Source organism: Calypte anna, chromosome 2 (genome assembly GCF_003957555.1).
Source record: "Calypte anna isolate BGI_N300 chromosome 2, bCalAnn1_v1.p, whole genome shotgun sequence".
Lineage (NCBI taxonomy): Eukaryota > Metazoa > Chordata > Aves > Apodiformes > Trochilidae > Calypte > Calypte anna.
Window position 1 is genome coordinate 69,169,350 of NC_044245.1, and position 27,538 is coordinate 69,196,887.

General features: G+C 39.1%; 1 protein-coding gene across 4 annotated transcripts in view; it reads right to left on the reverse strand.

The window, feature by feature from the left end:
- Positions 1–27,538, reverse strand: part of MYLK4 (myosin light chain kinase family member 4) — a 60,575-nt gene that overhangs the window by 14,332 nt on the left and 18,705 nt on the right. For 3 of the 4 annotated variants that reach the window (XM_030445577.1, XM_008492621.2, XM_030445578.1), the window contains exons 1-7: positions 17,597–18,486; positions 7,485–7,551; positions 6,550–6,985; positions 5,705–5,724; positions 2,419–2,524; positions 1,505–1,598; positions 350–459 (exon numbers count right to left, since the gene is read on the reverse strand). In XM_030445577.1, coding sequence (XP_030301437.1) covers positions 350–459; positions 1,505–1,598; positions 2,419–2,524; positions 5,705–5,724; positions 6,550–6,985; positions 7,485–7,551; positions 17,597–18,256 — 1,493 coding nt within the window. In that variant the 5' untranslated portion in view covers positions 18,257–18,486. Of the gene's footprint in view, positions 1–349; positions 460–1,504; positions 1,599–2,418; positions 2,525–5,704; positions 5,725–6,549; positions 6,986–7,484; positions 7,552–17,596; positions 18,487–27,538 lie in introns of those variants that run through there. The other variant, XM_030445579.1, reaches the window with a different exon arrangement.

Genomic DNA, 27,538 nt, shown 5'->3' on the forward strand with positions numbered 1-27,538 from the left:
TCTCACAGACTGGAGATACTCTAAGATATCTGTTTCTCGGCTGACAAAAACAGAAATTTCAAATGAAGGAGAAGATACATAATACAGCTCTATCTTCAGATGAAGCAGCAGCTTTACTACACCAGTAATGTGGCACATCACTGGGAAAATGCACAAATGACTGCATGGAAAAATATTCCTCTTAAATTCTGCTTTTTTTTGGTTTTTTTGTTTTTGTTCTTGACATCTTTCATATGTTCTTTCCACCTATAAGATGCTCTATTTCTAATTTCAGGAGAAAGTAAGATGGATATTGACAATTCTAATAAAAGTGGTAAAGACAGAAAGGGAAAGAAAAGAAAACACTTACTATTCCATGACCAGGACAATGTTATATTTTGATTCAAAGGCATCATACAGTTGGATGAGGTTCACATGATTCAGCTGGTTCATAATATTGATTTCATTCTTCACTTCATCCTGTAAAGAGTCATCAATATTGTTTCAGAAGCCTTTTCTCTAGGTAAACTACATGAAACGGGAGTATAGTTTGAACTAAACAGTTACATTATCTCCAAGTTTTCACTCATGGCAACCAAATTCAGAGTTTCCTTTGTTTGCTTCTGCAGTGGTAGATGTCATAGCTACAGGAGCTACAAGACTGAATTTATAGCTCAAGTAAGGGACTGCTTCAGTAAAAAGCAATTTGAAGGGAAAAGAAAGGGGAAGGTCCACATGAACAAGTGGTGTGTTGACAGAGTTGTAAAGAAAAGAGAGAAGTAGAATAGCACTTGCAGTAGGTATACAAAAATCAAGCAGTTTCTGGAAAGTCCAGGACACTCCTCAAAATCTCCCTTTGTAGTCAGGGGAGAGACTGGTCACTCTACTCAGCCAAACTATTTCAGACATGCAGTTCAGGATGGGCTGAATCAATCTCTGGTGGTGCCAGCCTCCCTCCATTGACTATTAGGGGATTCTGGGTGATCAGCTTGGCCACAGCTACACCTGTCAAACAAGGCATGCTATGCATGTCTTTCCTGTGACAGCAAGCCCCAGATGGCCAGGAGGTTTGCAAAGCAGGCCACAATAATTCTCCTTATACATATATCAGGAGAAGACATTCTCCTGATGTCACGAGCCCAAATCATGCCTTTCATCAGGATCCCTCACAGTGACACCAAGCCATTGGAACAAAAGCTACAGTGTGCTTGGGAGGAAATATGCTATACCACAAACCTGTCCAGTCTTTAGCATTAAAGAAAACACCAGTAGAATTAACAGGGGGGAAAGAAAAAAAAAAAAAGCCAAAGAAACATAAAGTTGAAAAAAATAAAATTTTAAAAAAAAAGGAAAACTCAAAAAGAGGATGCTGATGAGTTACTAGAAGTTCTCGAGGAGAAGGGAAACAGAACTATAATAAATGAGTGTGGTGGTTTGTCAGCCTCTTGGGCATGGTTAATTGTATAGCTGAAGAACAGTGTGGGATCTGTTGGGGAACAAAAGATTAATATCACACTCTACCAACCTTCTGTTTCGGACCTTTGGCTTTTATAATTTTGGCTGCTAGCTTGAGACCTGTTGCCTTCTCTTCACATTTGTGCACTTGACCAAAACGCCCTCTAGGGAAAAAGAAAAGAAAAAAAATAATCATACAATGATACTGGTGGCAGCCTGAATTTAAACTGGGTTATAAACAAGAATAATTATCTTCTCCCTACTAGGTTTCATTTCAGTTTCTTTACTGATGCTATTTTGTTGTGTAGATTGAACTTGCTACTACTGATTTAGGCATACCAAAATCACACACTGTTCTAGCTGATATTATCTCACTTGTAGATTCACTTTACTCACCTCATATTATGTGAAGACATCCTGGGGAAGTCAAGATACTATAAGGACAATAACTCACTTGTGTGTTCAATCTGCCTCTCTCCATGGTTGTGATTCCATGATGAAAAAAAGCCTTACTCAAAAACATGCTGCCATCAAAAATGGCAATATCACTCCTAAACAACATCAGCATGAGAGATCATGTAACATGGCCTGTCAGATTAGGCTGCTGATCTATTTGAAAACATGCACATGATCCAAGGACAAGATCCACCAAGATAAAGTAGGCTACAACATGTCTCTATATCCTGCTGACAGCAATGTGAGGTAAAGCATTAAAGCATCCTAGCAGTCCTGTCATAAAGCCTGAGGGCATTTGTCTGACCTCGAACAATACCAAATACAAGCCAAGTCTGCTGGTGCCAAACCATAAGCTAAAATTCACTCACACAGTAAAATCAGCCTCTTATATTCACCCCTGTCTAAAGCACTCTTACACTTTCATGACTTCAGCTCTAGTGAGGCATGCTCCTGCCATTCACCTCCCAGGGCTGTACATTTGTGCTTAGTTTCCCCTGTTGGTTGGTTGGTTGGTTTCACCTGACTTACCCTCCCAGGAGTTCATTCTCATTGACATTATAATAATTGCTGATCTCCACCCTTTTGGCTGAGACAATCCGGTGATCAAATGGTGCTGGTGGAGTAGGGCTACCATCTGCAAAAGACACAGCAGGCAGATAGCATATGAGTGGTCACATGCAGTGTTTTTCTACCTCCCAGTTTAGTTCCTTTTTTTCCCCAGATAAGTTCATTTAAGAACTGAATACACCTACTTTAAGTTCTATAGTCAGGTCTTTCTCTGTTATTTAAAAAGGGTTTTATTCCAGGAGCTCTGGCTCAGAACAAAGGGTGTTGTTGGGGAGCTAAAATATTATGACAAGGACTGCTTTATTAAGTTAGCATCTTCTGCAAAACAGTAGGAAGAGGCAAACTGAAGACTACCAGACTAAAGTAATCTATCTTCATACCCATAAAGGGCCTTAGCAATTTGTTTGGAAGGAATTCAGCTTTTTCCCTGATTTTTTTCCTTTTTTTTTCCTTGGGGGCTGTTATTAGGTGAGTACATTCTACATGTGTCCAGTGGGGTAGGAAGAGAAACTGAACTCTTCTCTAGGCCCAGCTAAAAGAGGCTATTTCTCAGCATTTTCTGTTCACAGTGAAGAATCCCCTTCTCTATTGACTGACACAACTTGTCATTCTCCACCATGTGGTCACCACTTTTAAAGATCACATTTACAATTTGTCCATGTGAGGCAGTTTCACCCTGGCAGGCAGCACCTAGAATTTCCAGAATGGCTCAGGACCTGGTCTGGTAAGTGTCATGTGCTGCTCTGAAGAATTTCTGCTCTTAAAAAACAAACAGCAGCTAAAAGGTAAAGAGTGGCACAGAGAAGGGATGGGTTCCCAACATCACACTGCAGCAGCTATGGAGTTTTGGCACAAACGCAGTTTGTGGTGTTATTGTCCAGACCTCCACACGCTGGAGCAGCCTGCCATCCTGGTGTCAAAATCCCTGCTGGAGGCCAGCCCTGCATGCCTGAATTTTCCTTTGGATTTTTTGCAGGGTTCCAACTTCAATTTCATACCCACGTTGTTTTTCACTTGATTGATATTCCCAAGAGTGACCTTTGGCTGACCAAGGTGACAAATACTTCTTCAACTGGTTGGGAGGGCTGCAGCCCAGGGTTCAACATGAGCTCTCTGGTTTGGAATGCTGGCTGCCTTTTGTGTGAGGCTTGTTGGGTGATTTCGAAACTGCTCATTACTTCAGTGAAAATGATTTAAAACACAAACAAAAAAAGCCTCGTGACAGCAGAAACACTTTGGTCATTAATGTAGCAGTGGATTGTCCTGATTCATAGTGAATGTCCATTTTTCCAGGACACCAGCTGTGTCCCTAGATTTTTTTTTGACAGTGCTAATAACTTACATGGTCAGGAAGTCAGCCCATGGTCAAGAAATTGTGAAAAGCTGGGGCTTCTGGAAGTTTGCCACATACTTGGGATTCTGCAGAGTTTGAATGGCATGACCTTAAGTGTGGGCATTTTCATGTTCCTAAGACCCACAAAATGCCAAGAAAACCTCTAAAAGCAGAATTTGACATTAATAGCACAAGGTCTAAGGGTGCCAGCATGTAAGTAACAGAAGAAAATGTCTTTTTGAAAGCTTACATTTGGCCAAAATTTGGGCAAGGAAGTAATCTTTAGAAGACACCAGAGTGCCTCTTTAAAACTGTGCCTAAGTTTTAGCCTTTGAAATTGTCCCAGTGACAGAACCTCTGGTATTCTTTTGCAGCACAGCAAAGGCAATTCCTCTCTGTTCAAGAATAGTCTCCCATTACTGATCAAAGATGCCCCAAGAGAGACACTCTAACCTGAATCACAGAATCATAGAATCAAAGAATGGTTAAGGTTGGTAGGGACCTTAAAGATCATCAAGATCCAAACCCCTGCATGGGCAGGGACACCTCCCACTAGACCAGGTTGCTCAAGGCTTCATCCAGCCTGACCTTAAACACTTCCAGGGATGGGGCATCAACAACCTCCCTAGGCACCTATTCCAGCAACCTATTCCAACCTATTCCACCTACCCTCATGGTGAAGAATTTTTTCCTAATATCTAACGTAATTCTACCCTCTTTCAGTTTAAAACCATTACCCCTTGTCCTGTCACTATCCTCTCTGGTGAAAAGTCCCTCCTCACCTTTCCTGCAGGTCCCCTTCAGGTACTGGAAGGCTGCTCTAAGGTCTCCCAGGAGCCTTCTCTTCTTCAGGCTGAATAAGTCCCAACTCTCTGTCATCCCTAATAATCTGCCAGAGCTCCGGACAGTTTATAGTGTTTAAAGTTTCACTACACTATCTCCTCTTTCCTGCTACAAAAGCCTAGCACAAATATCTAATATTGCCACTCTTTGCCCACCCACAAAGCAAGAAATTCATTCCAAATCCTAGGCATGCATACACACACATATATCTCACATCCTTGAGGCCATCCTCTAATGTGCCATCATTTCATATACAGGGATAGGCACTGAAATTCTCAAGCTGGAGGTTCCAATACTAGAAATTTCTGCTGCAGTCTAATAAGTGTTGCTTCAGGGTTTGGTGCCTCAGCACCATTTATCTGACTGTTCAATAGCACTGGTCAGGCTTCCACACAAGAATCTGTATTCCTGTGTTTTAGATACTGCAGTAGTTCTCACTTCAGATTGCAATGGTACAAATATGAACAAGCTGATTTGTGCAGGCTACATGCAGAGCATTGCAGATTCTGTACTAACACATGTTCTCAGCACTTCCACAGGTCAACCACTTTTGTCACACGTTTTAATTTCTCCCACCACTCTATACTTAGGAGTTTTAGATCTGTTGTTAAAAGAAGAGGAAAAGAGGTTAGCATTACTGGAGTAGTTGTGGCAGAAGCAAATTAGTTGCAACTGGTTTCTGCAAGAACAGAAGCCTCTAAGATGGAAGCAAACAGAACTGTGTTATTTCCATCAGCTTAGGATATGGCCCAAGAGCAATTGGTTCCCATCAGATTTACCATGCACACCTTTTTCCTCTAGTAATTACAATCATGAAATCAATCTTTTCTACAGATTTGTCTCTGATTTTCACTGTAACACCAGTGGAATCAAACGCTTTTCTTTTATGAATACTTCCTGTAAGAGCTTTTTTTTCAGTTTTACACATGTCATCATCAGCGATCTCTGCATCTACCATGTTCTTTTCACTGTCATCTTTGTTTAGGCCTCCACCATTCGCTCCATGCTTACTGCTACCTCTATGTTCAAATTGACAGGTCTGCTCAGTGAGTGAACTAAGATTTCCTGTACCTTTTTCACAGCCTTTACACCTGCAAGGATAAAGCATGGCATTAGGGCAGAGTACACATAAAGCAGAGCAAATTCAGAAACATAGGTGAAAAATGCTTACAAATACATTGACTTCAAATAACATTAGGTTACTTTCCTCACAGTTTAAATAAACTGTTTTAATATTCACTTTGAGAAACACAAATAACCTCTAAGTTAATCATGACAGCAAAATGTTTCTCCATTACTGAAATCCTCACTCGAGTTCTTCTACGTTTAACATTTGGCTATCAATCTCACCTTGAAAGCAATGGGAGAGCATTGGGATTTCAATCTGTTCATACAGGTTCCCGAGAACTTAAAGTGGTTTATGCTTGAAGGACTGCGCATCAATGCAGCAAAGAAAGAATTACAGTAAACAAAATTATCAGTTTAATTACCCTGGCAAAGTTTCACAGTTTTATGTTATGACTTAAGTTACTACATTTTGAAGTACTTTAATTCCCAAATGGTAAAATCTAACTTTACTTTGCTCAGAGGTTATATGATGCTGCAGTATATACAATGGGAGAATTTTCCTCAGAAATGAAGAAAAGCCTATTCCTATGTTCCTAACCCATTTCCCAAGCAAACAATCAAAGCACACTGCTAGTACCATGTATGGTAGGTTATTTGTCTGACTTTTTTGAAGATAAATTTCAGCTTGGAGCTCAGACCAGAGACATAATGTTATTTTACATATTTGTATTAGGCTGGATTTTCACCAATACCTAGATGAAGCAAATCACATTGACTTGAACCTTGAACTACACATTTATCTAATGCATGGGGCTCTTAAGAATGTGCAACTTTAGCTTCAGACTTACCTGCCCTCTGGAACCTCTTCATCATCACTTTGTACTGCTTCCTCTTCATTTTGGGAAGGAGCTGGTGGTTCCTCAACAACTTGATCACTTTTTTCAGCACTTGCCTCCCCTCCATTCTCCCTCTCCTCTTGTCTTTCCTCTCCAGACACTTGATGTTCCTCCTTCCTCTTCTCATCTGTTGGGGACTTACTCTCTATCTCCTGCTCAGTTATCCTTTGACAAGCATCATTAGCAGTATATTCTTCTTGCTGATTTTCTGTAGTAAAGGATTCCTGAACAGAGCTGCTCCTTTCTTCTTTCTCCTCTGGCTCTTCAGCAAAAAATTCAGGAGTATCAATTTGAAGCAGAACAGGACTTTCCCTCTCAGCATTTTCCTTGTTGAGTTTATCAACTTCTTCTTCCTCAGAGCAGGACTGGCTCTTCTGGATGGCATCCTCTGTAATTAAACAGATGACCAAGGAATCTGTCAGTAATTGTCTGATAGGCAGTAATAGTATTAAAGTAGGATTTGACAGTTAGGATAACTTCTATTTTGTGCATTTTGAACTAGGCACTTTCTTTCCTTTCCCACTTTCAGGGTCAGTGTAAACATCTCTTTAGAAAGAGCAGACTACTTCTTTAAAACTGGGATACCATGGGTCACAAATTCTCCCTTCCAGACGTAATATTGGAAAACATTTTCTCACTAAAATTTGTTGTCAGTAAAGCCAAGGTTAATAAACTCTTAATGCAAAACACTTCTGTGAGTGCTTTGCCACCATGCACACCAGCATGTGAAAAGCAGATTGATCTTGCTTGAACAGTTCTCATTTATGCTGGTGAGCACACACATAACCCAACCACCTTCACTGGAGCTGCTCTGGAGAGCAATGGCTATTTCTCTGCATTTGTATGCTTAAGAACTAGAAACTGAACAGAAAAAAAAAAATTCTAACCTGTTGAATCTGCTGGCCCAGTTTCTTCTGTTTCTGTTTCACTCAAATGTGCCTTTTCTTGAATGACCTGCAAAGAAGGAAATTGAGGTATTAGTCAGTGTATACAGTGTTCATGTTTTATTGTTTCTCATGAAATTGCAGCCTGTTTTTTTTTAGTCAAATCCAAGTACTCTGCATTCAAATTCACGTTTTTCTAATAAAGGATGTTCCTTGTTTAATCACTATCAAGCTGAACAGACTGGTACAAATGTAAAGCAAGAGACATTACCAAAGCTGTAGTCAACAACAGTGATGGCATAAACAACCCAAAAAAGATCAGGATTGAGCCTCAGGGACTAAAAGAAAAAAAAACACCTAGAAATGAGCTGTTATCCTGCACTAGCTGTTAAAACTAGGCTGGTTAAACCAAAGTCAGGAATATCCTAGCAAAATGTTCATAAACAGTCTTACTGACAGATTTCAAAAAGTTTTTTGCTGTTAATCAATATCTGGTAATGGCACTTTTAATTATCCACTGATTTATTACAGGCTGATGGAAAGAGTTACCAGGAATCAGAGCATATAAACCCCAATGTCAGCTTTCTCTCAACTACATTTTATGATGCTACAGTGACATCTAGAGGTGCTTTATACCAAGCCAGTTTCTCGTAAAACCATTCTTACTGTCACCTTTATGGCTATTTTCTCGTATTCTGATGCTGTTTGCTTCATGTGTTTTTTTCCATTAGCCGCCCCTAGACTTGTAGTAGGACAATGTAGTTGCTCAATGATCCTTTTCCACTTGCCTTCCTCCTCTCAGACTGCCATGAAACTGGCACAGTTATCAGAGGTGAAATTTTCACTATGAGGACAGTCAGCCACTGGAATGATCTCCCAGGGGAAGTGGTGGAGTCCCCCACTTTGGAAACTTTGAAGTCTCAGCTCGACAGGGTGCTGAGACATCTCACATAAACAGTAATATTAGAAGGGTTGGACAAGATAATCCTTGAGATCTCCTCCAACCTGACATTCCTTGTTTCTAGAATTAGTTCAACATGTTCACAAAGTGTGAAAAATGCAGATAGCTCCAAATATAAAAAATGCAGATACCTTCAAATATTTTCTACTACTTTTGGTCTTTGAGCTACCAGATGGAGCAGTGTAATACATATTGCAACAAAATATACAGGGACAGGTATTGAATTTCCAGTGTCTTAATCATGCAAGTTGTCCCACAGCTTGTTCATATTGTACTCTGAGCATGAATCAGACCTATTACTAAACATTTGTTCTCATAAGCCCTCTGCATGTTTTATAGTGTTTCTGTTTAGGTTTTTTTTTTTTTTTAATTTCAGCAGGCTATATAGAAAATAGGCATGAAATTAAAGCAATGTGCATCCGCTATGAACACTGAGTTCCAGGGAAAGGAAACTCCATGAGAAACAAGAAGAGTTGACAAAAACTGGATGAAACTGCATTAAAGGATTTCAGCAGGATTCCTTCAGAAAATCTTGATCTACAAGGAACAAAGAAACTCATATAAGCAGGAGAAGTGAGACTGACAACTACTCAGGATGCAGCTGGTCCCAGGAAGCTGCAAGCCACAAAATGAAAAAGGACCAAAAAACAACTACATGAATACCTTTGAAATATGAATTGGAGCCTTGTTCACACAGAGCTTAAATATAAATGTCATGATTCCACATGCATCATAAGGAATCAACTAATGCTCACTCTATTTTTTCAATGTTGAAAAGCACTAAAAAGAAGTAGGGAAAAGCTTCAGACTTTTTTTTCTTTTAGTAATACACTCAGATTCCTTTAAGTATGTACCACTGAGGACATCAGCTCTGATCAAATATAGTCAGCTGAGCAAATAACCAGAGAAATGGACTCCAAGGCCTTTGATACATGGGGCCAGATTTCACTTCTGCATTCAAAATTAATTGCAGTGCTTCCTACTAAACATTGCTGTAGTTTGCAGGTGTGAAATACAGAAGCCAGCTTTTTAAAATCCATCTAGTGGAACCCTGGATGATGCTGAATATCTGAAATTGCCAGAGCATTACATAAATTACTACAGTGTTTATTCAAGCCTCATTTCTGATCTCTTACGTTTTAACAGCAGATGAGAAGCACACACTAATTTAAATGGGGATAACAAACAAAAAAACTACAAAGGAACTATTTACTGGTACCCGTCAGAATCAACACATGTATCTAACTGAAATAAAAATAGGGTCAGCAGTGCACTAGAACTAGAAATTCAAATCTAAGGATAGTGTTAGACTATTTGTAGACATATGAGCAGTCTATAAATGAGCATCCCAGTTTTCTCCATATTTTGCTATCTATAGCAACATGTGGCTTCAACTTGTCAAACCTTGGTCTGACAACAATTTTGTCCCATTATTTTTTTTCCCTATAAAGAGTAGGATTGTGCCAGGTTGGCTGGAGCTGGCAGCAGCCAGTGCAGCCCTCCTGGACAGATGCATGCTGCAGGAGGCACACAAAAATGTCACTGTCTCAGGCAGTCGAGCCAGCTGCTCTGATAATCCACAGGTTATGAGCACCCAAGCACATCAGGTTCTTTGTAAATCTCACCTAAAATGTGTGATGGTTTGTTAATAACATCCATCCCTCTCCACTACTCTTTATACTACTCGCTTTCCTTCACTCGGTCACTACTGCTTTCTCAAGGGTCTTTTTAACTTAATCCCTAATGGGATTTTATTTATGTATTATTCCTCCTGAACTTTCATGGTATGTGACTTTTACCTGCCTGTAATTTCTAAAATTATTGGAATCAATATTTCTTAGTGGAAATTCTGCCTCCACCTTATTTTTTCCCCTTTCTTTAATGACTTGAATATGCACAATGAAGTTAATGGCTCTAAAGTAATTTCCCTTATTTATAGAAGCCAAAAGTTTTCAATTAAGTTTTCATTTTACTTGCACAAAATGTTAAATATGAAAGGTTGTGTTGTGACCTTCCAAAATATATTAAAGCAAAAGGGTGTCTGCACCTATACAAGTTGATACTGTGTCTTCAAAAATACATTTTCCAGGCTTAAACATATCCTTTCATACAGATTATTGCTGAGCCATAAGTAACAGAGACAGAACAAAGGTCACATGATGATAACAGAATAATGCAAGATACTTCAGAGGCTAAAACTTCAGTATAAGAAAAAAAAGACACATTTGGAAAATTGACTTTAGAAACCTGCATAAACTAAGCAGTAAGCAATTATATGTAAATTTAATATAATTTAACAGAAATTTGAAATTCAGAGAGAAATTAATGGTTTTTATAGACATATGACTTCTTTTTAATGAGCTATACTTAGTTAAATTCAATCTTTATGCTGTAGCAGTCCTACCCATGGAATGTTTTTCTAGCTAACTTTCAAATTTTTCTTATTCACCTAATAAAACTCTTTGATTTTTTTTCCTACTGCAAAAAATTTTATAACAGATGTCTGCACAAAACAGTCCCAACCTTTTAGTCAGAAGTCCTTTATCACCTCATCACTTTTCATTTAATGTCAAGACATTCTTCTCAACTTCAAACAGCTGATACCAAGACACAAAACTTCGCATATCTCCGAATCATATTTCTTACTCTATGTTTCTTTTCTCATGTTCTTAAAATACTTTGCAGAACTTTACTGTCACCGTATCCTGGTTTTGTGTAAGACATGATCACCATCCATTTATCAACATGATTAAGTTACTTGAGCTTTGTGATGGATTCACTCCACTAATAGCCAGAAATCAGCCACCAACTCTGCAACCTGAGCGTAGTACTGTGGATGCTCCTGGTATTTCTACATCAGGACACAGGAGAATGCATCACATATGACAGAGACCCTGGGGACACAGGATGTGTGGGGATGCCTCCTGTGTTATCTCCCAAAGCTTAGACTCCATCCCCTCCTTCTCTTTTGTTTTCCTCTTCAATAAGCATTTTTTTTTTCCTACCAGAAATGTAAAAGAGTCAGTGAGTGTATTTCTGATACAAACTTATAAATAATACAAAAAGTACACACGGGAATTCTGTATTCACTGGAAGGCTCATGTTTTCACTTCCACGTGATTATTTTTTGCTACACTACACAAACTGGCAAAGCACCTTCAGGCAAAGATTCTGAGTTTTCCGTGATCTAGATAAAGAAACTGTTCTTCTGTATAAACCAAACTCAAGTTACAAGTATCTTTTAATCACACACAGAAATAACCTCTGAGCTATGAGAGTTGTGATTCTCCCACTAGGAAATAGAAGGGAATTTCCATATGACCTGCTGCCTTGAAAATAGAAAATACCTTGGAAATGAGATAAGAACTTCTGCATGAAGACACATTCTAAATATTGAAAAATACTGTGGAATAACACAGGAATAACATCATTGTAGGTGAGAAACTGTAGATGAGTGAAGCCAAAGCCTTGTCCATCACTTCAGTATCCCAACTTCCCACCTGCTTCACTGGAGTAGCAGGGGCTGTCCTGTTTCAAATGGATGCTTCATCCTTCCAGGCCATTCTTCTCCAAAGAGAGTCTTGCAGTGAAGAGCAGAAGAGGCTTTCATGCAGCCAGGCTCTAAAAGAGCCCCTGGCTATGACTGTGCCATCTACTGTGGTGAAAGTACAGTATATGGCACTAACAGTAACATGTTGCTTTTAAACATCTTTACTTTCACCCCTGAGGTCTAGTCACTGGCATTTAACAGAGCCAGCATAAGGCATAAGAATAGCTTTGGAGGTATATTTTTTAACTCCAGTTGACTGGTACCATTTTAATGCCTCTGGAATACAGAGTGGCCTGCAAGAGAGGCCAAAAAATTTGAAGCAATCAGTCCAGCTCCTAAGACCAGAGCATTCAGCATTACCTGGCTTTGACACGTGTCCTTTCTCTGCATCTGGGGAATCAAATCAATTTGCTACTATCACTTTTGGGTTTCTATACTGAACAAATCAGGAGCAACACTAGGCAAGCACAACCACTGGAGCCTCTGTGCTTGTCTTGCAAACATATTAGCTCACATCTTCGTCTTCTGTATACTGCTCAATGACTTCACAGTTGTGATGGCTGACAGGGTTCTGTGCGCACCACAGTTGCATGTGTGCCTCGTATGCACCTGTGCCATATCCCTAGAACTTTCTAGGTGATATTCTCCACACTTTCCCCATTACTATTAAATGGTTTATCCTTCAAAGTGTGCTCCAGTATTGTCACAGTGTGAGAAAGGAGGAAAAAAAACAGTCCAGCTTGAAAGCCAAATCAGTGGCAGACCTCTTTAAATGCAGGCATAAATGACCCATCTGACAAACTACTCAGGCAATTTTTTGCTACAACATCAGCTAAGTTCCCTCATTGTTAAGACAGTATTTCTCAGCTTTACTAACTTATTTGAGATAAGGATGCCATGATACAAATGGGAAATATCTTATGACTTCTTGAACCACACTTCCTAAGATCTTTTTGGGAAATCACACTGTTGGGAGATTTCCAAAGGATTACAAACTTCAGAAATCATCTCCTATAGCTTCAATGACTCACTTTGAATTGGAATCTATTACTAACTCTATTACAGCTCACTGAAAAACTGGAATACCTCTACCAAGATTATATTTAGGTAAAAGCATCAATCCTGGGGGGGAAGAAGAGCATCCCTGAATAAAACAGGAGGTGCTGACTGGCTGCACTGCCCAAGAAGTGGACACTGGTCCTCTACCCTCAAAACCACCAAGAATGGCAGAAACTCTTGCAGACAGATGAAATTAAACAATTCCTGTCTATTTGGCTGGAAAGTAATAAATTCACAGAACATGAACAACCTGTAGATAATTTAAATAATGCTTAAAAACCTTATAGTATTTGTAGGCTAAAGGAATCTGAATGGTTACAGACTGAGGTTGAAAGGATCTTAAAGCACACATGGCAAACAGTAGTTTCACTGCAACTGCTACTAAAGCAGCTACTGAGCTGCAAGTACAGTGTGATACCTGCACAAGAGTGACAGAGGGTTGGTTCAACCAGAACTCACAGCTCCCACTGCTGGCTGTTGTTAGTGTGGGAAAGAGCCTGAAACTGCCAATAGTTATAAGTCCTATGGCAAAGCTGTAGAAGGATGGCAGGAGATCAAAGTTACAGCAACCTGCAGGCAACTGCAGAAAGTTCAACACTGTTTTACAATGGCAACAAAAGGGACTTTCTGACTCTCCAGGTGTGTATTTGCAGGTTAATAGTATAGAATCTCTAAACTGTTGAATTTGAGGGAAAAAAGTGAATTACTATATTACCCCCTTTATTTATGAGTGGAAGGAAATAGGACTGAAAAGGGCGCTACAGTCATTTTGCAACAGGATTATCACAGATTACTTAAAAAGGTCAATTAGAGGAAAACCTCAACTTTTAAAGCCCCTTACTGTGTATCTGCTGATTTCCCTTGGTGATAGTAGCAAGAACATAACAAAAGGACAAGGACTACATGCTACTTCTCTTGGCCATGTGGTGATGGGGTCACGCTGCACTCAGTGGAAAATGCCTGGGAGATATTTGGCAGCCCCAACAAAGCATGAAGTGTCTGCAGGCTACACAATGTTATAACTCCAACTCAAAACAGAAATAAACTAACCTCCTGTATGAGGCAGCGGAGGATTTTCAGGATGGCAGTAAAAGGTAAAAAAGCAGAAATTCTGCTTCATAGAAGAGTGTTCCCTGTATTCTGCAAGAGCACATAAAGTCTCTGTGAAGCCTGTGATCTGGAAGCTGTTCCAGATGCTGCTGAAGCCAGAAGAGAAATTACACACTCCAGTTGCTTATCACTCCTCTTTACTTCTCTCCATTTCCCCTCTTCCCTCCCCTTTGTTCTGCCTTTTCCATTCCTCTCAACTTAATCCCGTTCTGCAAAGTGAGCCTGTTGGGAAAAATTAAACAACAAATCTACAATAAATAAAGCAAAGAGCAACACCTCTCTAAAGAGGAGTGAATAGGAAGGGAGGTAGCTAAGCAGTACATAATCCCACTGTTTTATCCATATGTAACCATCTATTGCACCATCTACTAGTACTTATGAATGACTGGATTATTTTGCAGAACCAGGATGGCAACAGCCAAGTATTTGTCAGAAAATTCAGCCACTGGAACAAAGAGGTGGCCATTGCTTTTAACTGGGGCAGGGTGGATAACAAATAGGCTCATCATCCAAAATGGATGACCACCTTCAGCAGTGCACAGAAATGGGCATTGCCTTTCTGAATTAACTGTAGTGAATGGATCACCTTGCTCACAGCTATAAGGAAATAGAATAGGATTGCAGGGCTGCTCAGTGCTCCTATACAGAGTTCACCTAGGACTGAAGAGATGCTGGTTTTACTGTCGGGCAGACAGCACTTCTGCAAGGTCAACACTGTTTGAAACTGTTGTCAGTTGTGGACTGGAGGAAGTTATAAGGATTGTACTAGTAAAATCAAAGACTGCTTTCTGCATAATCAGGTTGGTTTGTTCATTCCTACGCCACCCGATGCCACCCGGTGCACTTCAGGTATAAAGCTCACAAAGCTGAGATCCCTTATTTTTTTATTCCTTTGCTTTTGTTTTTGCTTTTGTCATAACAATTTAAAACCTCATTTGTAAATCCAATTTGATTACATGGCAGACAGAGGTACAAGCAACCAACTTCAGTGTCTCATGGACAAGTCTTTTCACTGACTTGCTCAGAGATGCTGTTCCTAAGCCTTCAGGCAGGGGAGAATCAGTTCCCCCTGAATGCTCCTACTCAGCAGTCTCTGTTGAAGGATATCATAGCATGTTCCATTATTCTTAATGCAGGGCTGAATTCAAGTCTGTTTTTACTTAAACCCAAGATGACTAAGTGTTTACTGAAGCCATCTGTTGTTCACAAGACAGCTAGATAATTTTATGATGGCCCTTTACTAATAAATCAAACACACAGAGAGGAAGGTAATGACAAGCTAACATATGTATGCTATCTCATAAAACAAACAAAAAATTAACAATGTAATAATATCACCAGCATGATTCCAGACATGCTTATGCTGCCTTTCCTAAGCCCTCAAGCTCCTACCAAGTCTACTCAACATCATGGAGAGTCTGATTAAATTAAAGTGAATCAATGAGATTACAAATGGAGCTGCTATTAGGAGAAAACAGAGGCCCCACTCTCCCCTCTTTTATTTGGGTCAGTAGGCTACCTCTGTTTCCATGACATTCAAGCCTCCCACCCTCTGCTTTGAGGCCCTTCTTTGCACCAAACTCTCCACTGGGCATCTGTCTTCCCCCTCTGGCCCTCCTCTGTCCCCTCTGGTCTGCCAAGACCACAACCTCCTCCTCTGACTTCCACTAACCCCAGCAGCCCCCACATTCTCACCAAAAAGTTGAGGGGTCCCCTTCCTTTCTCCTACCCTGTGTTTCTAGTGCTGAGAGCCTCGCACCTACAAAGGCCTCCAGAAAGGCCTCCAGTTCATTAACATCCCAGACCAAATTCAGTTAATATTTATGCACAGTTTAGATTAATACACAATTTCAATGAGACAGCTAGAGCTCTACCACAAACTGCAGTGATTATAGCTTTACAGACATGACCTGTGAGTCTCACTATGATGGGACTTTTTCAGCAGATGTTTTCATTGATGCTTGGAAAAGTGAAAGAAACCCTAACTCAAGATGTTCAAAATAAGGAATCTTTTTCAGCAAGTGATGGTACAAAAGAAGAAAACATCTCTTTCACTAAAACTCCTGTAGTGAAGACAGTCCAGTCTGGTGCTCAAGAAAGGCCTGTAAAAACCACTTCTGTTGTTGGTCTCCTTTGGAAGGCAGTAGATTTCCCCTTAAGTTAATGGTATTCTGCAAACAAGGGTGCACATTTTATATCCTTACATAGAGGCAGACCAACCAGTTCAGCTGACAGATCTTTACAAGATGCTCCTCTGCTGCCAGTCAGCACTCACCCCTATTTTTATAGTTTCCTAAGATGGCTCAGAAGCTCCTCATCAGGTGGGGCTGCCTCAGAGTAACTAAGCTGAAAATCACCTGGTTTGCTGACCAGTCTGAGTAATATACTGGGTGCTTTTTTTTTCCAAGGAAAGCTGTTTTCAATAATATCTTATCAATCTTATCTTATCTTATCAATAATATCTTCACATGGTGCTTTTCCTGGTCAAAAACTTCAGAAAAGCAAACTCAAGAATTACTTTTCAAATGTAGCAGAGTAAAGCCAGTCTGTGACTTTTTGGAGAAAAAAAAGTAAGAAAAAGAAAAGTAAAGCACAATAGAGAAGAATATGAAAGCAACCTTTTTGGTTCACTGTAAGTTAGTTAAATACCAATATACTTCATCAGAAGAAATTCCTTAATTTTCAAATGCTACTGGAATAGCTACAAAGAATGGTCCAACTACCTCACAGGAGCCTATTATAATCAATGGAGCCTTAAATGACACTGTTGTGGTCTTTTAATCAGACTTGTAAAGAACACAACAAAACTCCCATCGTGGTGGCACAGTCATTTTTTCCCTCAAGGAAGTTTACACAAGCTGCAGCTCCAGTTACAGTAACCCTACCTCTGTTCCCAGTTTAGAAGTCACCCCCTCCCCACTGATGTCAGCAGAAATACCAGATCAGAACTAGCACGCTTAAGATGCTTTTTTTAATAAGGGACATACATAGGTACACACCTTAACCCAAGAAGGATTTTTACCAGATTCACTAAGCTCCAGACCCCACTGCATGTAACATAACTACTGCAACTTGATTTCCAGAGATAATTATAAATCCAGAGAAGATTGTAGTAATATGCATGGCCAGAACCCAGGCCTCCTGAAGTCTGTGTCAGTCTTTGTCACCCACCTCTGACCCCTAGTTATGTTTTACAATTAGAATTAGAATTTACAATAAGAAAGAAAAAGAAGGTATTTATCACTCAGTAGATTTTCTGTATCTTTGGATATATCTATATTTGAAACATGCTCAGTTTGTTCTCATACTTTTCATTTTTAGAGCATATTGATTGTTCTCTTAAGTGTTAACCAAATGAAAAAGTTTAGCATACAGTAGAATATATCTGTGGCTTGCAACAATTCCTGACAAGATGAAACACAAACCTGAGCTCACCTTTTCTCTTTTCTTCTTAAGCAGGTTATCAGCTGTTTTCTCCGAGAAAACGTGCATCCTAAAAAGTTGTCCAGTTCCTTTTCTATAATCTCGTGCCTTGCAAAGTTTACGTTTTTTAACATGGTGTTTTACACTTGAATCAAGAATTAATAATGCTTTAACCTTCTCAATCAGAGGCCCTAAAAGTTTCTGTAGTCCAGAAACACTTTGTTCCAGTCCATCTAGTCTTTTCACCTGCTGCCTTGCATTCTTGTTTATATTAGAAAGAGATTTTTCCACTTTAAGGCAAAGCTTCTTCATATCATTACTTTTCTGGGTTTTGTTTCTTCCCATTCTTGATTGAGGCTCAGATGTTTCTGCCTTTATGCTCTCCATGTCTTTTTCAATGCAACAGACTTCTTGGGAAACGCTGTTAAGCTTCTTAAGGACACTGTCTTGCAGAATCAACAGCCTATCTATTTTCTGTTCAAGGGAAGCAAACTTCATATCCATCATGGCAAAACCTTCAGATGTGCTCATACCACTGCTTGCAACATGAAGAATTTGGAGGGATTCCATTCCATCATCAGGCCCTTGGTTTTCCAAAGCGTTTGGGTCAAATATTTTGGCCAAGTTGTTGACCACAGACAAAGAAAAGCTCTGACTGCTGGATGTGGTCATTTTGCTGGTTGGCCAGGGGAAGGAAATGCTCGGATGATCAGCTGCTTGAGGACAATATCAGTTGCAAAAACTTCCCATCCAGACTGCTCAGATGTACAGCCAAGTTTGGCAACTCCAGCTCAACTAATTTATAAACTACTCTCATATATTTGACTAAAACAGAGGAAAGAGACGCAAATTATTTAGGAAGAAAAATGCCCCTGATTGATTCTTTTATATATATATTATACACACACACAAATATATATATTGTGTATGTTTCCAAATGCAGTGAATATAAAGATGCACATCCTAAATGTACTCACTTCAGTGACATCAGCCCTAGTAGGGGCTGAACTACTTGCACTCTAATGGAATTTGACAGCAAAAAGGCTAAGTGATACATGAGAAGTCTCTAATGGTTGAGACACTCTGGCAGTGGTGTTGTTGCTTTTCAAAAGCCTCGTATGTAATGTGATCCCAGCTCTGAAGAGAATAAGGGTCCTTACAGGGACTTTAAATGTGGCTGCTTGAAATTGCTGTGTCTTAAGGTGAGCTTTTCAGATTAAAACATCTAGTACTCAAAAAGCCTCTTATGCCAGGCAGGAAGTCAATAGAGATGTTAAGACACAAATACATTAAAGAAAGTAAAAGAAGAAGGAGACATTGGAATGCAGATGTTTGAAAAATAAGAGACACTTTCTCTCTCTTTATTTCTGCTGTCACATAGCTAGCTCTTTAAACACAAACAATGTTCTTCATAGATAGTAACTTCATTTACTCCTGTATTTATTGAGATTGCACTAATTTGCCACAAATGAAGAGGCTCTTACATTCACTATGATCTGGTCAGACAAATGCCAAAAATACAAAGTTTGATATAGATTCAATTCTTTGTTTTGTTTGCCTGCCAGCAAACATCTCAAAATCAGTGTTTAGCATTCAAACTCAAACAGTTTTGCTTTTGCAAAAGGCCTTAATTTCTTTCAAAAAGACAACATGGGGAAAAGAAGAAACCTTGTGACTGGGAACAGGATTCCCCTAAGAGTGTTTCTAAATTGCTGATCATGTTTCGTGTCAGTGAGAAAAATAAAAAAGAACTAAAAAGAAAAAATAAGACAAGAATTTCTCATCACAAGTGAACTATCTTCCACATAAGCAAGAAACAAATCAGTATGGATCACCTTGATGGAGAAATGGTGCCTCTGAAATACAAAGGAAAATACAAAAGGAAAATACAAAAGGAAAAGCTACCTTGGACAGATAACTGTCATAGATTGACTGTACACAGGTCAGTCTGCACTTGTGCTGTACCTCTTAAAAAAATCAACGTTAGTTCAGCCAGCTGGCTGGAACACAGCCAGGCTGCTGCTCTGCTCAAAGGATCAAGAGCTTCTTTTGTGATCCTGGTGAATTCTCCTTTCGCCAGCCTCAGTTTCTCCATCCTTGAATGGGGAGCATGAGGGATGCATACAGGTGAGTTCTGAGTATCTAAGACTAAATAGCCTTTCAAAATTGCTGTTCATGAAATCTGTTCATGAAATTAAGAATATGAAAAACCTCTTTATTTTTAAGTGCCAAAGATATCTTCTAGGGTCTGAAGTTCAAACTTCAGAAACTTCAAAAGTTTCCAAAGGCATTCTCCCACAGTCATTTATGAATCAACATGTAGCCAGTGTTGATAAGCTCCTAATTCAGGAGCTTGTTCTCTAGTTACCACAATTTAATAAAAGAAAAAAGTTCCTAAGTACATTTGTCAACTTCTGAGAGCTACTGTGACATAAAGGTAAAAATGTGTCCATACATGACCCTGAAACATGTATTGAAATCTCTTCTTTACATAACCAAGACATTACCAAGAGGTGACCACCATGTGTTATGGTGCATAGCATAGTCACTGAGTGGATCGAGAAGGTTAAGTGATTTCAAAACAGGAAAAGGAAGGAAGGAAGGAAGGAAGGAAGGAAGGAAGGAAGGAAGGAAGGAAGGAAGGAAGGAAGGAAGGAAGGAAGGAAGGAAGGAAGGAAGGAAGGAAGGAAGGAAGGAAGGAAGGAAGGAAGGAAGGAAGGAAGGAAGGAAGGAAGGAAGGAAGGAAGGAAGGAAGGAAGGAAGGAAGGAAGAGGAAGGAAGGAAGGAAGGAAGGAAGGAAGGAAGGAAGGAAGGAAGGAAGGAAGGAAGGAAGGAAGGAAGGAAGGAAGGAAGGAAGGAAGGAAGGAAGGAAGGAAGGAAGGAAGGAAGGAAGGAAGGAAGGAAGGAAGGAAGGAAGGAAGGAAGGAAGGAAGGAAGGAAGGAAGGAAGGAAGGAAGGAAGGAAGGAAGGAAGGAAGGAAAGACTAGTATTCTAGTATGCAGGAAAGAAGTTAAAAAAAAATAAAATACCAAAACAAAGACCATCACATCTGTTCCAGCAGAGAGCAATTATGTTTGAACCCACTTTCCTTCTTCAGTTCATCTCTCTTAGAAACATAAACTTAACTCCCCTGACAGTTTCACATCTGCAGAAGCCCCTGTTAGACCCAAACTTCAAGAAGTGTTGACGTATGGATAAAATGGCCAGGTTTGAAGAGCTGTCTATCTTGGATGAAACATCCTGCAGCAGTTCATGGTGAGCTTCCCTGTTCCCCACAGTCCCTCACAAAAAAATGGTAAAGGTTTATTACACATTGCCACCTACCCAGTCAGGACTCCTGCTCTAGGGGATTTCATAGGCAGAGACTGTCAGCTACAAGGATCCTCTCCAAAAGAACAGTGTTAAAAACAAAACAAAACAAAAAACAAAAACTCACAAAACAACAAATAGATTATTTTTATTTTTAAAAAAGGACATACAGATAATAATGGTAAAATCACATGTTATATTGGTGTGCACAGCCACATATGTTAAACATTTAAATCTCTCCTAACAGTTGCCCAGGGAAACATTATGTGAAATACCTCAAACCAATGCTATAAACACTAATAAAAATTTTAAGCTCTGTGAGGTAAGACACTGTTATCAAGTATCATCTGTAAAGTTCTATTGATTTAGTACTATGCCATGACATAAAAACATGCCAGATACTTTTAAAATGTAGAAAGAAAACCATAAAAATGCTTCATTAAAAACTCCTCAGTGTGTGTTAGTAGCATTATCTAAAGCTGAAGTGAACTGGAAGAGAGAACTGCTGTTTAGTGGCTAAAACAGAAGAATAAATGTAAGAAAGCTAACACCAGCTTGCTATCTGGGCTTAGAAAGCTCTTGCCAGTGATCCCTGCCTCTTGCTGTGTATATTGAAATTATATCTTAATCTTACATATTCTGATACCTTTCACAAGTTCATTGAGAATTAATTACTTAAGGGAGAGTCTTCTGTAAAACAATAGTATTTTTTAAAGTATTTGAACATTTTTTTTCTTTGTGTGATAAATTATTATCACTGCTACCCTATGAAATTCAATACCAGTTTATGTAAATAATCTAAGACATTTTAAAGAGCCAAACACCTGAATGCAGTTCTCTTAGTCACTGAAAGAATCTCTTAGGAACTCTACCTACCATTTACACACAAAAGAAGCCCATACAACAGCTTTCTTATTTTCATCTCACAAATTTTAATGACGACTGGTCATTGGATTTGCCCAGCACCAAAACTGCTAAGTCATCTCTTGGAGTTCAGTGGTATGAACTGCAGCAAGGGTTACCCTTCATGAACTGAAAACAGAGAAAAACAACTGACTGACATACTGAAGATACATCCTTTAGAAAGAAAACAACTCCACTAGCTTTAAAGATGATGCAATTCACCATATGCCTAACATCACCTAACATTACATTTCAGAATACTAAGACTAAGCCACTGCACCATGGTGGTGACAGTGCCACCTCAGAGCCTGACACTGAACCCTGCACACAGGTGGAACAAACACCTGCACTACATAATACTGTACAAATCAACTGTGAAAATGTGTGGTATTTAATAATCTGCCAAAAGAGTTTTATTTCTTCCATACAGCTGATGCTCTGCTGATGTTGAATTCTTGTAACTGGCTTTTACGCAAATAATTAACCTGTTTTTTGTTTTTTTTTTAATTTCAAGTTTAGTTGAAAAAGGCCTTAGAGCAGCATGTGTAATTTTTGAAGCATACAGGTACCTAACACTGAAACAGCAACAAAGTAGCAATGGACAAGTTGCTGCTATTGTGACTTTTTCATTTTTAACATGTCTGCAGGCATGATAAATTGAGTCTGTAAGGGATGTGAACACCATACTTTGTGCAGACAGAAATGGAGGAGCTAAGGACGAAGACTGTACAAGCTAGAGAAGTAAAGTCTTCCTTTTACTTTCTCTCTTGAACTCAAACTGTGTTCAGTGTTATTTTGCCTGCACACACAAGTAGGGAAAGCTGGCTACCACTAGGAAATTATCACAGACAAGTCTGTTCACTGCCCCAGCTGTTAGATGTATGCTTTTGAAAAGCAAGCCTCCGGCTCAGAGATGCCAGGACCAAATTTTTAGCATGTTCTGACCCAAAGCAGGAACACCTCAAGTTCCACGGTATTCGGATGTCAGTCTCATAGGTACTTGAGAAAATCATCTTAAAAAAACCAAAACTATCACATCACATCACATCACAACCTCTAGTCAGTACATAGAAGTAGTATTTGCTTTTTAATTTCACATTCCATTATCAGTGCAAATAAAGACTACTTTCTGTTTAAATAGGGTGTTATTCACTAAGTTTTCACAGACCTTTGGTCCCCTGATCATACTCCTGAGATCTTAACTACCTTGCCTTACCTTCTACTGGACCCATCTTAAAAATAACTTTCCCTCTCCTCCCCATTTTTTTAGCCTGAGTATTTTCAGTTTATTTTAGTTCTGTTCTTAATATTTCCTAACCATTAAAGGCTGAGACAGAGCACCCTGTGAATTTATGGCTGCTGGCATCAAACATTATAAACAAGGCACAAGTGGAAATGTTTTGAGTCACAGAGCCTTATTCCAACTTTTTGGAGCTGAAAGCCACATACTCAGATATGCTGCATTTTGTGGAACCCTGCTATCACCAAACCTTATCTAAAGAGCACTGCACCATGTTCACCAACCTCAAGTCATTCTAGACAACACATCTGGAAAACTCCCAAGTCCAGTTTGATATTACTGCTCGAGAAGCTTGGGGTGTTTTTTCCCCAGAAATAACATGAGGCCACCTGCCATGCATGACTTTGCAGCACATGTCTGATGCATGCTCCACATTCCAGCCATTGCTCACTCGTGTGTGTAAGCAGCATGTGTTCTCCTGACATTTCTGTACCTACTTTCTGGCAAGGGTCAAGTTTGCACAGGGTATATGTTAAGTGGGTTATGGGGGAAAATGTGAACATTTAGCTCTGACTTACAACCAAGAATTTAGACCAGGCCACGGAGACCTCCACCTTCAGGAAAAAAGATGTTATAAAAAAATGCTCCTTTAACAACTTAGGGATGCATTACATTAAATTTTATGAAAACCAGGTAGGAGTGAATAGGACATGATGTATTTCAAGTTACATCCAAGTGAATCTTTCTGAACATGTATTATTAAAATAGTAGGAAGAACTGGAGGAAAGTAAGATGTCTTTATGCAACTAAAATACATCATGGAGCAAATAAAGTTCCTGAACTTGTATGAAAGTTTCTTTCATACACTGAGCGTATTCTTAAAAACTCAGAGTGCTGGAGTTTCCAAAACTTCTCTAAGCAGCCTACCACCATACTGTTAATTTTTCTGTTAGAGGGTTCTCCTAAAGCAGAAGCTAAATTTTAAAACAGTTAAATTGAAGCTGATTTCTTCTTGTACTATCCATGGATGACAAGAAAAGCTTACTCTTTTCTCCTATGCTGATACCTTCAATGTGTATGACATTTATGGATGCATCTCCTTCCCCATATTCTCTCAAGTATACGGTTATATTGCACACAAAAATATATGACAATTTTCTGTATGTGATAGGTATTGAGAAAAAAGAGGCCAATTTTTCTTTAATATTTTTTCTGAAGAACTTGCTTTCCTATGTGAAAAGGAATTGAAGATAATCTCTGTGAGGCCATGTACACACAATAAATTCCTTTGTCCGAATGCTACAAAGTCACTCGTTATACTCTATCTCCCAGAAAATGTCAGACATGGCTTACTTTGGAATATATTAATTTTCTCCTTTTACTAAAAAAAATTGCTGATTTCCCTAAAATAAAATCTCAGGACAGATAGAAGAAAAACATAAATTCACAAACATGTAGCAGACGTTAACTTTTCAGAAGCTCAGATAATAAAATTGTTACCTACTTTTTAATATTTTAATTCTTTTAAGTTAGACCTTTGTAAAACTACCCTTATCTATCACTCTCTTCCTTTTCTGCTGACCTATTTTGTTGGGTTTTTTCTACTCAGTGCCTTACATACCCCTACCCTACATATTTGGCACTTCCATGTTCCTCTTATTTCCTTAAAAATTAACTCTCTGCAGCAATCTTGACCCTTTTCTTGTCTTCAGCTTTTATCCTACAGCTGATCTTTATTCATCCACTTAATGAAAACTCAGTCATAAACTATGAAAGGCTAAGGGAATATATATTAGGCCTGCTTTATGAAATTCTAGTTCAAATTCATCATTCTAATGATGTATTTTTTACAAATAAACAAAGCAAAAAACCAAATAAAAACAAACAAACAAAAAACCATCTCATCAAGAGGGATGCAGATTTTGTTGCCAGACTGGCCATAGGACCTAGCAGAGGAGTTCTAATAATATCTTTTATGCCCAAATCATCAATTGTGTTTTACAGATAAACCATGTCTTTGTATTTTCCCTCAGTGTGGGAGGGATCATAAACTGTAGACATCCCTAGAACAGAAGGCTTCTTCCTTCAATCATTTGCAAATAAGGTGTTTTGAAGAAGACGTTTATATCATTCACAGAACATTTCTGTAGAAATCTCAGTAAGATTCAAATCTCAATAAACCTCAAAGACACAACTTAAGACTTTGGGGAACAGGAGACCCCCTATCTAAAATACTAAAAGATTGCTATATGGTAGTCATGAAGCAGAAAAAGTATTGTATACAGTAGTGAACAACTGAGAGCTGGGGCATGTCTGGTCCTTCCTCAGTACACAACAACAGCTTCCTGAGAAACAATATAAGTTTACAGCTTCTCTGTTCTGAAATAGATTAGAAAGTAAGCATGAAAGGCTATGAACCAAAATCAGAAAGTCATGCTGTTTACTGAAAGTTCACACATATCTGTGGTGGCAGAAAAGGAAAACCATTCTTTTCTCCGTCCTGGCCTCCTTCCTACCCCTCCCAACCAAAAAAAAAAAAAGATACATCATCAAGGACAAGGGAATTTATCCAAAATGATGCATTTCTACAGTCAGCAGTCATGTTGGACTCTTTCACCATGGGGCTGAAATAACTGTATGCCTAAGATTAAGTGACATAGTGTGTCAGAAGTGATATACCTTTACGGCTCCCCTGGGCTCTGCCCAAAATACTGCTTAAGGTCAGAAAAGCAAAGAGCTTTATACAGGGCAGGAACATACAGCAAGAAAAGGCTGGCACTGAATTTCATGAGGCAGGACTAGGGAATTTACTGCTCCACAGGGCTCTCTGCATACAACTACTCTACAACCTGTTAATTAATTATTAATTCTGACTTCCTTTATTATAATGACCTTGGTAACTAAGTATCCTGGAGATACCCTAGCAATAAATCATGAAAGCAAGTCCCTGAAATAAATTACAGAGAGATCCCAAGTCCAGTTCAGTTATGTCTGCAGATAGGTTTTTTATGACCGCTCTTTTCAGAAAAAAAAATGTTAATTGTAACTGTACAAATATCTCTATAGAAAATATCTGGATCTTTTAGGTTTAAAATTATAAGGGAAGAAACTACCCATGTTCTGGGAGTGATACTCATACTCTCAAGTTCTGCAGATTTCTTTCACGTGGAAAAGCATATGCACAGGAGAGGTAATAAACTGCAAGTCGCATGGTGCAGCTTTCATCCAGGTCAAACACAACTATTGGTTCAAAACACTTCACCATCAAAGTGCACAATGTTCTTTCACTGAGGGTTAGTTTCTACTTCCATCTCCTGCTGTCAAGATATCATATCAGGAGTCTCACCTCTGCTTAGCTGTCCCCTTTTTACTATACTAAAAACAAAACAAACCTCAAAACCCAGAGTTTCTTAGGGCTGAAAAATACTCTGTGATAAATTACCCATTAATAGCCTAAAATGCTATTTCCAGGAAGCCTGTTTAAAGGAAAATTCCTGACTTTCTGAGGCTAAAGCAGAGGTGTCATAACTCTGAAACACAGCAATGAAAGAAGTACTGTCTCCAGGTGCAGCAGGAGCTGTACCTCATTTCATCTGCTGGGTAGACTGGTTAAAATCCTTGGTTGCAATCCAAAACTTTCTGGCAGCTAGCATCCTGTATTAAAATTTATAAACCACGAAAGGCCTTTTCTTACAAAAAAGTTAATTCAGGATGGATAGGTTGAAAGGACTTGAAAGGGACAGTGATCAGAAGTGGTTATATGGAAAATTGGATGCAAGTAACACCTTTTTCTCCATCAGAACATACTAAAAATACAGCAAATGTAATTTTAGTGAGAAAGCAAAAGTCTATTGATTAAACATCTTTAGAAGAACTGCAAAGAGCCCCAGAGATGCCTGGCCTGTTGGGAGGTAGAAGTTTTACAAAGAGTGTATTATCTTCTCCAGAAGAAACATACTGATATCTCAGCTTCCTTCAAGCTGCAAAACTTACCTACTGTCCAGTCCACGATACCTCAGCCCAGGTCAGAAACTGCAGATATCCTCTGTGGCTGCCCATCCAACAGGCAAACCCACAGAAAGAGCTGTTGAGATTCATGTGTATCTTGGGCTATCAGCAAGTGACCAGCTAGCTTTATGAAGCTAACCTCTAAAAAGCAAAGGCATATATCTTCAGTTTCATTACAAGTTAACCTGTTTTGCCTCCTGTAAGAATACTGCAAAGATGACAACACCCCAGGGTAATCAAAGTCCCAGCGTGCAAACTCAGGGAATGTAGTGCTCTTCTGCTGTGTTACGACTGATACATTTTCATTCAAGGTGATTTGTTCCCTGATGCCTTCTGCTGGGAGACTGGCCATGGGAGTACAGAAGTAGGAAAGAGGGTTTGGGCATTTTTGCTCATTTGTGTTTTTTAAAATATCAGTAAACACTCTCCACAGCTACTATTACCTATTTCTGCAGCAAATACTTAATCTGAAATCTTTTTATCATGCTCCACTG